General features: G+C 34.8%; 1 protein-coding gene across 1 annotated transcript in view; it reads left to right on the top strand.

The window, feature by feature from the left end:
• Positions 1 to 13,125, top strand: part of ift122 (intraflagellar transport 122 homolog (Chlamydomonas)) — a 26,424-nt gene extending 13,299 nt beyond the window's left edge. Inside the window, exons 17-29 of the mRNA XM_088916577.1 lie at positions 402 to 563; positions 1,862 to 2,028; positions 3,106 to 3,277; positions 3,976 to 4,078; positions 5,004 to 5,144; positions 5,355 to 5,452; positions 5,873 to 5,973; positions 6,527 to 6,692; positions 7,944 to 8,055; positions 10,126 to 10,254; positions 11,265 to 11,341; positions 11,827 to 11,991; positions 12,330 to 13,125. Of these exons, the coding sequence (XP_088772703.1) occupies positions 402 to 563; positions 1,862 to 2,028; positions 3,106 to 3,277; positions 3,976 to 4,078; positions 5,004 to 5,144; positions 5,355 to 5,452; positions 5,873 to 5,973; positions 6,527 to 6,692; positions 7,944 to 8,055; positions 10,126 to 10,254; positions 11,265 to 11,341; positions 11,827 to 11,991; positions 12,330 to 12,416 (1,680 nt within the window). The 3' untranslated portion in view covers positions 12,417 to 13,125. The remainder of the gene's footprint in view (positions 1 to 401; positions 564 to 1,861; positions 2,029 to 3,105; positions 3,278 to 3,975; positions 4,079 to 5,003; positions 5,145 to 5,354; positions 5,453 to 5,872; positions 5,974 to 6,526; positions 6,693 to 7,943; positions 8,056 to 10,125; positions 10,255 to 11,264; positions 11,342 to 11,826; positions 11,992 to 12,329) is intronic.

Genomic DNA, 13,125 nt, shown 5'->3' with positions numbered 1-13,125 from the left:
TTTCCTGGGACCACTTCACCAGAAACCACATGAAGAACAAAGGGAAATTGCTCTTTAGATGAAAATATTATGTTCTAAAGGGAATACAAATATCTACTCCATTAAAACCATAAATGAATTCATATGTTTTCTTTAGTATAAGAGGAGAGTCACATTCTTATACATCGGAAATTGTTTTTGGCATGTTGCTGTTAAAAAACAGTTCATCATCCCTTGTATTTCTTTACACACTCATTATTTTTGATTTACTCAAGTGTATCAGTTTTTAATTTCACTGAAGATGGAACCTTTACCCACAGTTGTATAGCTCAGGGAAACTGAGAATTCGTTCTGTCAAGCTGCATTGAAATGTAACAGATGGCAATTGTTTTCTTTTTCTTTATATTGATGGATTTATGCAGGAGAGGAAGAAAAGAGGCGAGACCAACAATGAGCTCTTCCTGGCGGATGTTTTTGCCTACCAAGGGAAATTCCATGAGGCTGCCAAACTGTACAAAAAGACAGGGAATGATAGCCGAGCCCTAAATATGTACACAGACCTGCGCATGTTCGAATATGCCAAGGTGAAGCATTTAAACTCTTACTTTCATCTTCTGCACACGATATGCACATGAAGCAAGCTGCACCTGGTCCTGCAGTCCTGTGAAACAGAACCATAACATTATCGTTCATGATCTACAACAATTTTAAGAAGAGTACTCTTATTAAATCTGGTTGATGACATGATACATTGTGAGATTTGCAAGTGTTGTTTGTATGCTGTGTATTGTTTGTATTCCTTTATCATTAAGTGGGCATGCTTTACCTAACAGTGGTTACATTCTGTTAATTTTGTTGAAAGTTGGTATTGAATGGCAAGAGAATTAGATTTGATGTGGAACTTACAAAGCTTTAGAAATTGTTTTGTTATCTAAACAATTTTGTTTTGTTTTTTTCTAATTTAACAGTACTAAATAAATCTAAATATACATAATCTTAAAGGGGCTTTTACCATTTAATTATTTTTGATAATACTATTGATTTGTAGTGAGGAAAAGCATGAAACAGACTTAAACTATATTGTGGCACAGTAAATTCTTTAATGCAAAGCCAGAGCACAGTTTTACATTAAAATTGTCCATTTTGAGAAATGAAAAAAAATCTAAAAATGAATTTTACAACATAACTCATGATAATCTTGTTTAAAAAGTTTTAATAATTTATGCTGTTTGGCATGTCCTGCCTGGATAATGTGAAAAATTGCTTGCTAGACAGCTCTTGGACATTTTAATATGTCAATTCCATCGTTAACTCACGATTCATACATTAGTAATTCAAATCTGTTGTGAAGAGCATGAAACTAGAGAGTGCATAAAGAGGAAGCATTTTTTTGTATACATAAGGATAAAAAGTGCAAAAAGTTAACCTTAAGGGAGGAGAATAAAAACAGGCTGCTGTCTCCAATGACTTATTTTTAATACACCAATAGAAATTAATTTCTTATCTGCTTGCCCACCAGAAAATATACTACAATATAGCACTATAGTTTGTTTATTCTTCCAGTGAAATGCCTCTGACAGCCAATGTGTTTTTTTACCATCAGATTTGCCTTAATAAAGTAAGATATGTTGCTGTGAGAGTGGTAAAGGAACTTTTGTTTAATTTAGGCAATAGGTTCAAACAAACTGATTTTTCTGTGGTTTCCCTTGGTGTGTTTTTGTCAGAGGTGTATATTTTTCTATCTTAGCTCTCATCTGGTTAAGAGGTTTTGTTTATCAGAAGTGGACAGGAAGCTGATGTGTCCTGTTTGTATTTAGCAACATTACTTCATTCCTTCTCCAGTGCCCACCAGAAGTACTAACACAGATGTGTTTATGTCCAGGATTTCCTTGGCTCTGGAGATCCGAAGGACACCAAAATGCTGATTACCAAACAGGCAGACTGGGCCAAGAACATCAATGAACCCCGTGCTGCGGCCGAGATGTACCTGTCTGCAGGGGAGCACATGAAGGCTATAGAGCTCATCGGGGAACATGGCTGGGTGGACATGTGTGTAACATTTACAACGGGAGGCTTCCATTTAATTTAGAAACATGACAATGCTATTTCTACTGAAATGATTCAAAAGGGTTTAAAGTGTGTAAGCATTAAAGTTTTTGTTAGTTAAATTTATAAAAACTCCAAAGAGAAATATTATAGAGAGTAAGGGCAGAGTATCATCAAAGGTGGAAGTCTATATTTAAAATAATTTCCTGTTCACAGTGTCACAAAAACAGGATGTTTTTTTTTTGTTTTAAAAACTCTTCATTCATTATTATTACTTTTTCAAAGGTTGTTCTTTGGTACAAACTCTACCTTTTATAGTTTGTCATGAACAATGTTCAACTCAATGATCTTGGTTGAATAGTAGGCTAAAAATAGTAACAAACAGATTAAATTGTACCTTGAAATACAGTTGAAATACAATGAAGCATTTATTAATTAAGAAATTATTTTCATTATCTACTTCTCTGAAACATTTTGCTTTCATTCAGCATATTATCTGTTTGTTGTCTATTAGTGTTTGTTTTCAGAATAAACATCTTGCCAACTTCTAATGGCACAATAGCAAAATTGTAATAGAATATATTTTATGATGATAGAATTTTTCAGGTTTAATTTTGATTATCCTGTGTTGGAGATACAATTTTCTAGTGCGTTGTCATGTCTTATTAATTTTAGACTAGTTTTAGTACAAACCACATTAAGCTTGTTACCCTATAATAACACGTCAAACTCCTAAGAGAGTCCCATGTATACTAGTTGGCAAGAAAAAAAGGTTTCCCTCCCTGAATATTTCCACTGTTTCCAACTTGGAAGTTTTGATACTCTGCCATAATTAAGTCATGGGAAAGTGGGCTCTCTGCTTGAGTGGAATTTCAAGATAGGGATAAGAAAGCATCCATTCCCGTTATCAACCTTCCCAAACTATTTACAAAAAGATATACTTTTGCTGTGAAGATTTATTTTATTTGTTAAAATATCAGTTGAAGTCCTGTTTTCTTGTTCTTGTTTATCTACAAATCCAGTGATAGTGAAACTGCATTGTGGGAGCAGGAATAGATCTTTTTTGTGTTCTTATTGCAGGTTAATTGACATCGCACGGAAACTAGACAAGGCAGAGCGTGAGCCCTTATCACAATGTGCTGCCTTCTTCAAGAAGCTAAAGCAGCATGGCTATGCTGCTGAGACCTACACCAAGATGGGAGACCTCAAAGCTCTGGTGCTGCTGCATGTGGAGGAGTATCACTGGGAGGAGGTGAGGGGCACTGCTGAGTAATACAGAGCTTCTCCAGAAGCTTTCTCTCCATATAAATGTCCACACATATAGGCCGTCCAACTACATCAACCACACCAGTGAGTAGGTTCTTAAATATAACCAATGTCATCAAGTGTAGATTTAAATTCCAACTATGCTGACAGTAGTAAAATACATATATAGAAAAAACAACTTTTGAAGAACAAATGACCGCTGAACTGTTTCTTAAGATTAGTTTCATGTTTCCTGCATTGCAGTGGCTGTTTAATTTCGATTATTGCTTAACAACAAAACATGCAGTAGAACAATAGAGACTGGGAATGTATTCAATTAATTCATCCATCTGTAAAACTGTATACCGCAGAGATTAGGTAGTGATTCAGTTTTAGGAAACATCAAGCTTTGTTGTGCTTGTAGTTAATTTTTATGTATGAGTAAAATATCAAAAAGTCAAGTCCATTGGTACATAAAGGTTATAAGTAAAATAGCTCATTTAAAATTATATTTTGTTATTTTGCTCTGAGGTTTCAAGTTTAGTATTGGTTCTTACATTTGTGCACATTAGGACACTTAATTACTTTATGGAATTTTCAAACTGCAATATTATTTTAAAAATATTTTTTTTGTGTCTATAAGAAATATGGACTAATATTCTAAACTGTGAGGAATTTTATGGGTTGGGTTCTGACTCTTTGTAGGCTTTTGAGCTGGTGGAGAAACACCCAGAGTTCAAGGACGACGTCTATGTGCCTTATGCACAGTGGCTGGCTGAGAACGACAGGTTTGAAGAAGCACAGAAAGGTGTGTTCACATCAGCCTTTGAGCACCTTATAGCCTAAAAATGAATCATAGTCACACTCATAACTCATAACTCATTTAACTGAGTTCGAGCTGCATTTACTTCCATGTACTTCATGTTGTGCATATACTATTAATATAAGTTAGACTAAATGCAAAGTTTGAAGGTAAATTATAGCACATACAGTAATTAACCCAGAAATTATGTTTTTTGGTTGCTTATAGTTTTTACTATTTTGAAATATTCAGTTTATTCTGATGGTTTCTCAGAAATGTGTAGATAAAGATTCCATCACTTATTGTACACTGAGAGGCATAAAAAATGCTTTTGGGTCCAGTACTTTATTGTTTCATTGTTAATATCTCTTAGTATGATTTTCATTTTTCCAGTGTTTGACTACTTCATTGAAAACTGTAACCTGAAGGCATAACCTTTAACTAAGTGACCTTTTGTAGTTCATCAGGTCATAGGTATGACAGAAGAGTTTGTTGCTCTAGTCAAAAATGAAATCAGTTAGTAGATACATAAACTGCGATTAATTTAAGTAAAAATAACAGTTTGTTCTTTATGCTTTGTAACAACTACAAGAGCAAGATGAAAAAATTCAAACTAAATATAAAATAAACTGCATAACAGTAACAGCACTGTTACAACAATAGCCTGCAGAATTTATAGGAATCATTAAATCATTAGTGGCTGTAGACCTGGAACAACTGTTCCATTGCTTTGTAAGCAAATTCTGCTACATTTAAATGACTGAAAGGTCACATAAAATGTAAACCAGACACTGTTTGCTCTGGAGAATTCTAACTGGCCTTCCATGATCTTGAAAAATAATATTTTATTATAAGAAGATACTTTAATCTTATGATACCACCTCCAAGTTTCTCATACTTTTTATGCAACTAATTATCTGCTGCTTATTAGCTTTCCACAAGGCTGGGCGGCAGGATGAAGCAGTGAAAGTGCTGGAGCAACTGACTCACAACGCCGTAGTGGAAAGCAGGTTTAATGACGCAGCTTATTACTACTGGATGCTATCCATGCAGTGTTTGGATATAGCCAGGGGTAAGAGTGTTTTCATATAATCATGGTAAGCCCATTTTCTGCTGCTGAGAAGAATTATGCTTTAATTTTTAATTCTGACTGTACAAGCTGTGGCAATACTTAGATTTTTTCCCCATTTTGCTGTACTACAATAGGACCCAGACAAAGCTCATGTGTGCATAATCTGGGAATCAAGTGACTGAAATAATGATGTCCTTTTTTTTTTTACAGAAAATGAAAATAAGAAAGATGAGATGCTGAAGAAATTCCACAGGTTCCAGCACTTGGCTGAGCTGTACCATGTTTATCACTCCATTCAGCGCTACACTGTGAGAGAAACTATAAATAGCACACTATATGTTCTAATTCCCAGTATATTGTCTTTTTACATAGAATTTCATACTCTGGAATTTGTTACAAGTGACAGTGCTTCTTTATTGTCATATCTTAATTCAAGTTAAATTTTATTTAAGATATTTCTCAGAATAAAGTTACAAATAAAAAACAAATATAGGCAATAGCAGAAAGCAGTAGAAAAATAATTGAAAGAATAAAGTTACAAATTTACAGTTACAGTATGAAGATAACATGGCACTGTGTTGTACTGAAATGGATTTTAACATTGGCCCATTGATTGTGGTCTGTACAGAACTGCACTTGTCTGAACACATTGAAATATGTGTGAGATGTAGATCATACATTCATAAACAAAAGCAAAGGTTTATGTACTTTTATATTTGTGCTTCCAGGATGAACCCTTTAGCTCTCATCTCCCAGAAAGCCTATTCAATATCTCAAGGTTTCTACTGCACAACTTGACAAAGGATGTGCCATTGGGCATCTCTAAAGTGTATCCTTCAGGGACATTGTCATACACAAGACAAATTAACTACAAACACTAGGTCTCATATCATGTGAAGGAAGATACCAGGAACAAATGCCTTTCCCATAACAAAAGCAAAAGCTAACTATGCTGACAGTACATGGAATGGACTGCAGAGAGTTAAGCAGTCAGGACACAGGCCTTTTACTAAAATATATGTAGCATTAGGTATGAGACTGGTGAACAGCTGATATTGGTGAAAATATGTTTTGAAATATAATTATTTCATGGTCAGATATACAAAAAGAGATAAATCTTTGCATTAAGTTGTCATATGAGTAATGTTGAAGAAATTGGTGCAAATTGTAACTCTGTTACTCCCATTATATTTGTCAAATACTTTCAGACATAGATAATCACTAATACACATACTGTACAGTATGCGAAGGGTTGTTTTTCTTTTAAGTGTTTTGAGGTCGCACTCCTTTTTTAATTTACAGGTTTGTCGTAAATGTGAACGTTCATTTCATGTTTGTTATTTGAATCACTTTAAACATACATGATCCTTAACTGAGGGCAGGAACACTCTGTATGCTCTAGCTAAGCAAAGCAAAGCACTGGGGGCATACAAGCTGGCCCGCCATGCTTATGAGAAACTACAGGGCCTTCGTATCCCAACCCGATTCCAGGAGTCCATCGAACTGGGCAGCCTGACTGTTCGCTCCAAGCCTTTCCATGACAGTGAGGTAAGGCTCCATGTACACCTCTCATGTGTGTAATATTTTTTAGATCTCAGGCTTTATAGATAGATACTTAATTTATCCCATGAGGGAAATTGCACAGATTATCATGGAACATAATCTCAACAGAAACGTGTTGCAACTCTCACAAAAAAAATGCTTGCAAAACAATTCAGATACACAGCAGCTTTACTGTGCTTTATATACAAAACTGCTGTGGGTGAAAATTGTTTTAGGACTGCATCATGGTCACATGCTCTGCATTAAGTCTTTTTGATATTGAGAATTTTAACTCCTGTCATAAGCAGTGGAGTTTTACAATGGAAAAGGCAGAAGAAAAGGAGTTCAAAAAGGACTTTTTATCCATTTGGCATGCAGCAGTCTCAGGGTTTTAAATGAGAGCAGGCTTGATTTTATGATCTTCCGAGAAACTTCTAACTTCACAAACTGTTTCCTGCTGCTGCTTGTGTTTTATAGCTTCTGATGGCACAGCTCATTGTTTTCTTTCCGTTCTTCATGATGTATATGGCAGATCGAAGGCCTCATGGCTGAATATTTGTCTCCTCTTAAAAGAAGAAAACTAAAATCTTACAGAATTTTTTGTTACACATATTTCCCATCAAAGTTAGCACTGTAAACAAGGCATTTGCAGTTTTGTGTGCTACACATCTGTTTTGCTTTACATTATTTTTTACTGGTGGTTAATCACTGAAGCACTTTTATTTAAATAAGTGAAAACAATCAAAGAGGATGGCCTCAAAACTCAATTGATCCCAAATTAATGTTTGTTGTATTTCAGAAAACCTGAAACTGTAACTACAAGACCTTTGTCACTTTGAAAATTTGGTGTCAATTGCAAGTGAAGTTATTTGTTTGCTTATTTTAGTGTTCCTATTACCATCTGCATAAGCACAGCAAAATTTTTGTTGGACTAAAAGCAATAGTCAACTTTTTATTTGATTCCTGTCCAAAACTCAGCCTTTAAAATGTAGGGATTATAGGAAACTATGCTTCTTGATTGAGAAAAGCAAATGTTGCTGTTTTGTATCCTATGATACTAGTTCCTTTATTGTTCGGCCTCTGCCAACTAGCCCTCAAGTACTTTAAAGTAAATACAGTTAAAGTGCAGTGAAATAATAAATCCAGTACAAGATTTGTACTGAAATGATTACAATTAATTAGATTGTACCATCTTATTAAATAGATATGTGGGATAAATGCTTGCATCTCTTTGAACAAGTTAACACATTTTAACAGGACCTTGTGCCCATGTGCTATCGATGCTCTACAAACAATCCCCTGCTGAATAATCAAGGGAATGTGTGCATCAATTGCCGGCAGCCTTTCATCTTTTCAGCATCTTCCTATGGTGAGTGTATTCAAGCCTGCATTATACCTTCCAGCGAAGTATTCATTTCATATTCTTCATAAAAGAGAAACCCTTCGAATAAATAACCACTCAAATTGTCCTGTGCACCTTTAATGATGAGTTACATATTGTTTCTGGGGAGCACCTGCTTTGTTTTTTTTTTTATTCCTGAGAACACTTACTCTGAGCTTGTCAAAGGATCATTTGAATTGCTGAAGTTTTTATTGACGTCTTTGAAGAGTATTGTGTGTCTGTCTCTACTCCACAGCTTAATTAGAGCAAAGAAAAAAGGAATACGGTCCTGCACAATAATTCAGATGGTTTATCTATAAACAAGTGCAATATGCACAAGCTTCTATAGAAGTACCGCTTTCTCAGCACTTTATAGGTGCTGCAAAAACTATATGAGTGCATACACTCATGTATTTGTGCATACATTTCTCTCTCAATTATTGTTTGCAGTTTTGTTCTACTTTTGGAAGTCACATAATACAAAACTACAGATATGTCTTGTGTGTCTTCTTATGGGTAGGCATTGTCTTCATGAGTGGAAAAAGAGATACATTAAATAATGTAATCTCTGATGTTAATTCCATGTATTTTCATTTTGGTTTCTTGAAATGAAGTAATTATGAAAGAGATCATCTTAGTTTTTAGAAATAAACTGTAGCTGATGATTATTCCCTTACAGATGATCTCCTGTCATTTTTATCTAGGATGTTGAAGTATAATTCTGTCTTGTCTATGGTGAGATATTCTTTCAAAGCACATGACAGGATCACTGTAATATTTCTTTCACAATTCACTGTGACAGGCGTTTCTGTGATGAGTTATATTCTCGTACACAAGCAATTTGTCTTTTTTTGTGTGGATAGTGATTTAAATGTGATTTTGTGTAAATAATGCTAGATTAATCTTTGATTTCACAGTTATATTATAAGCTTGAAGTCAAAGGTTTCAGCTTATTCATGTGGTTAACACTGTATCATAGTGTATTTATTCACTGCGTGTATATTAGTGAATGATCTGAATTTCAGATTAGTTGAGACCACAGTCATTTTGCTTTCTTTGTGCTTCTTGTTATGAAGAGAATCAGTTCACCTGCCTGCGTGCTTCAGTTCTCTCTTTTTATAAGAAGGCATACAGATGCCTTCTGATGGAAACCCACAAAGACTGTCTGTCTGGAGACAGTGAATCACCTGAGGGTGATTCCATTCAGAGACCTGGTATGAAGCAAGAATCTCAGAACAACAAGTAAAAACTAGCATAACTTTTCTGGAGCATAACTCAGAGGATTCAGATAACTTTGTACCCTAGAAATTATACAGCTGAAAAGGGATTGCGTGATGCTATTAGAGGTCGTTTATCAACCATCAGTCCTTGTTACTCACTAGTGGGATATACAGTAACAGTGAATTGAATTTTGATGTTTGCAAGAGATATAGAAAAAGATAAGAGTGATATGACGCTGCATTTAAACAAACAATTGGATTCATACTATAGGGTTCCATTTACTCCATGTTCCATCTAAAATATCCTCCAACGGATTGACTTTGTTTCACAAACCCACAATTCTTCTTAAAAATATGCTTCTCTCTCAAATGTGTTTTCAGTTTTGACACCATGCCTTAATTCACTATAGAGTACTACTGTACTACTGTCTAGTCCACTTTAAATTCTCCATTCTTGAATCATGTCTTTCCTCAGTCTCTTCTGTTCTAAACAGAACAGGTTTAGTTCCTTTAACTGATCTGTATATTGAATTCTCCTGAAACCTTGGATTATTATTGTTGTTCTTCTTTGAAATGTTTCTGAGACTATAATATCCTTTTAGTAGTAAGGTGACCGAAACTGAATATAATGCTCTGATATCTTCCTTGAAATGAAGTCTTTCTTTAAATAAGGCTGAAATATAACTTATACTTATACCATACTTATTGTTATATATCTATGTATTACATTTTTCTTTCTCTAATATTCTAATATTTCTGTATTATAATATAAATTTTGTTGAGTGAAAATAGCAGACAGTTCTGCTTACAATGATTTTTTGTGGTGGTGTTTCTACAGAGATCCTGCCCCTTGTGCAGTTTTACCTGGAGGAAGGGATCACTGATGAAGAGGCTGTGTCCCTTATAGACCTGGAAGCTCCTCGAACAGAGAGGAGAGAAGGAAAGTGGCAGGAGATGAGCAGTGGTGGTATCCTTCACATATCTGAAGTGATCCCCTTCATAAAGGGATTCAGCATGAAACCGGGAAAGGCTGGTGGATTTTTTTTTGCAAAGTTTTAATATTTTGCTTTAGTGAGATTTATGAAAATAGTTTGTATTTTAACATGATTCACTGTTGGTTTTTTAATTGGTAGAAGTGAATTTTATCAATCATTAATACTTGGAGGGCCCTTATCAAACTACTAAATGATTTAAAATGTTAAGTGGTTGCTATGAAGGTTCCATACAAGTAAACCAGCTTTATCACTTTTTAACTAGTTTTCAACTTGTTAATTATTTCTGGACAAGCTTAATTTTTCAGAAAGTCCTTTTTCTGTTATGCTGGTAAATTGAGTAGTCTTTTTCAATGCTGTTATCCTCCATGGTGTTTTAAAAACACTGAGTATAACTTCCCTTACTTAGTTCATAGACTGATATGGCTTTCAAAGAATTTGAAAAACACAGACAAGAATTTGTGATGGATTTCTAATTTGAAGAAAGACCAGGCTGAGACCCACAACCACTCATCTGTTTCACTGCTGATTTTCCTTCTTTGTCTTTGGTCATGAAAGCTAATCCAGTAGGAGAAATCCATCTTTCACAGCTTATTTCTGATTCCCTGTTGTTCCAAGAAGTCAGGTACCAATAGTTCTAATTTATAATTCATTCATGTCTGTAAATACATTTGATTTATGGTAAACCAATATTTATAGAAAAGTTTAAGTGTATCTCTGGCCATGCTTCAGAACCTGATCAAGGGTCACCCCTAAATCACCTTTTTCTGAGTTAATAGGTTTAGATCATTCAGCTAGCCCTAATAGCTAAAACCTTTTAGCCCATAGGATTAGTCCATTTGCTAAGGGCTACTTTGTCTTTTTTAGACTTAGGAAGACCAAGGGCTTGTATGTCATTCAAAATGGGAATATGCATTTTCTACAAAAAATCTTAAAAGCTAAAGAGATGTGTAACGCACCAGTTGGTTTCTTGACAGTATCACAGAATCCAACACTTTGAAATTAGTTGACAGCATGGATGACCCTGAAGAAGACCCTTTCATGGCCAAGCTGAGCTTTGAGGTAATGGAACGAATTAAACAATTAAACAATTTAGTTTTGAATAAATCATAAAGTAGCCCCCAACCTCTTATGTTCAGTTTTCTTAAACACTTAAAATAATTACTACAATTAAATTAACATAATATGTTTCAAAATTGTGTATAATGAATTCTAAATGTTTGCAAAACCTACAAAATTCTAAAATAGTTTTTATTGGTTTTAGAGACAGCTTTACTATGGATGCTCTGAGCTCAAAGTGTGGTGCTTAAGTAAAGCTGATGGATACTAGTTTAACAAAACATTGCAAGCCAAAAAGCATTTCTGTCCTCAACCACTGACTTTGCCATACCTTAACAACAGCATGCATTAACACTGATGGTGGATGTGTTGCATGTCCTCTCAGATTACCTTCACCTAGCATGTTCTCCACTGTTCTGCATGCTTGCTGTCCATTAAAAATAATATGGGAAGATGATGACGGTAAATGTTTCTGTGTGTTCCTGCAGCAAGGCGGCTCAGAGTTTGTCCCTGTTGTGGTGAGCAGGGCAGCACTACTTTCCATGAGCAGGAGGGATGTCCTGATCAAGCGCTGGCCCAAGCCCCTCAGCTGGCAATACTACAGGTCCCTGCTGCCTGATGTCTCCATCACCATGTGCCCTTCCTGCTTTCAGGTATGCTGTCGTGAAGACAGAAGTCTGTTGTCCTGTTTTACCCAAACAGCATTCAGTGGATCTCTGAAAGATGTATCAAGGTTTAAAAGTTATGAGTAAGTCATCATCAGAGCAGCATATTTGTACTATAAAATCTGAATATACAAATTTTAACATTTATGTGCAGATTAATTTTGTCAGTTTCAGATGGATATTACTATGAAAGGTATAGAGCAAGAGGGGGGAGAGTTTTCTCTTTCTTAATGCACAACAGCCTGTTTTCCCATCCAGTGTAAAGAGATTATTAGGTGGTAATGTGATACATGTTTATAGCCTCCAATTTTGCTTCCTTCCTTCAGATGTTCCACAGTGAAGACTACGAGCTTCTAGTACTTCAGCACAATTGCTGTCCTTACTGCCGCAGGCCAATAGATGAACCAAACTAATCAGTTGTCAAAACTCCTGTCAGCTTGGTCTTGGAGATGAATGTAAATTTCTAAATATTTATTTTGTAATTAAAGACCATTAATGGTACGTTTAGCGATCTACCAGTGTGTTCATTAAGTCTGCTACAAAAGCACTACTTCAGCCGATCAGCAGAATAGGATTAAAGGGATCAGATTTCTCTTGGATTTTGTGAGTGTCATATATGGGGGATTGAATGGTGTGGTGTAAAGAAAGATTAAATTTCAACTTCTGGTTCCCTTTTTAAATGAGACATGTAAATGCTATTTTTATTGTGTAATGCCAATGAAAGGAAAGGTGCATAGATATAAAATGAACATTATTGAATCCCTAAATAATTTTCAGACAAAAAATAATTTTTGTTACTTTACACATGCCTATACCTTATTCACCTCTCCACCATTACTTGGAAAAATATAATGATTTGGATTAAAGCATTAAAATATGTGGTATGACATTCCATTAGTTTGGTTATATTTCAGGAGGTTTTATGTCAGTGTATTTGTTTATCTGAAAATTTTATATTGTAACTTAATTCTATTTTGTTATCCGTAAAGACTCAAAATGTTCCAAATTTGGATAACATTTATGATTTTTTTAAATTAAATATAATAAATATAACCCAGTATATAGGTTATATGTACAAACATATGTATCTATTTTGTCATTAAAGTATATGTATCAAGTCTA

The sequence above is a fragment of the Atractosteus spatula genome, chromosome 5 (genome assembly GCF_055471065.1).
Source record: "Atractosteus spatula isolate fAtrSpa1 chromosome 5, fAtrSpa1.hap1, whole genome shotgun sequence".
NCBI classification, from domain to species: Eukaryota; Metazoa; Chordata; class Actinopteri; order Semionotiformes; family Lepisosteidae; genus Atractosteus; species Atractosteus spatula.
Note: the sequence above shows the minus strand (reverse complement) of the source record. Positions and strands in the feature narration are given on the sequence as shown.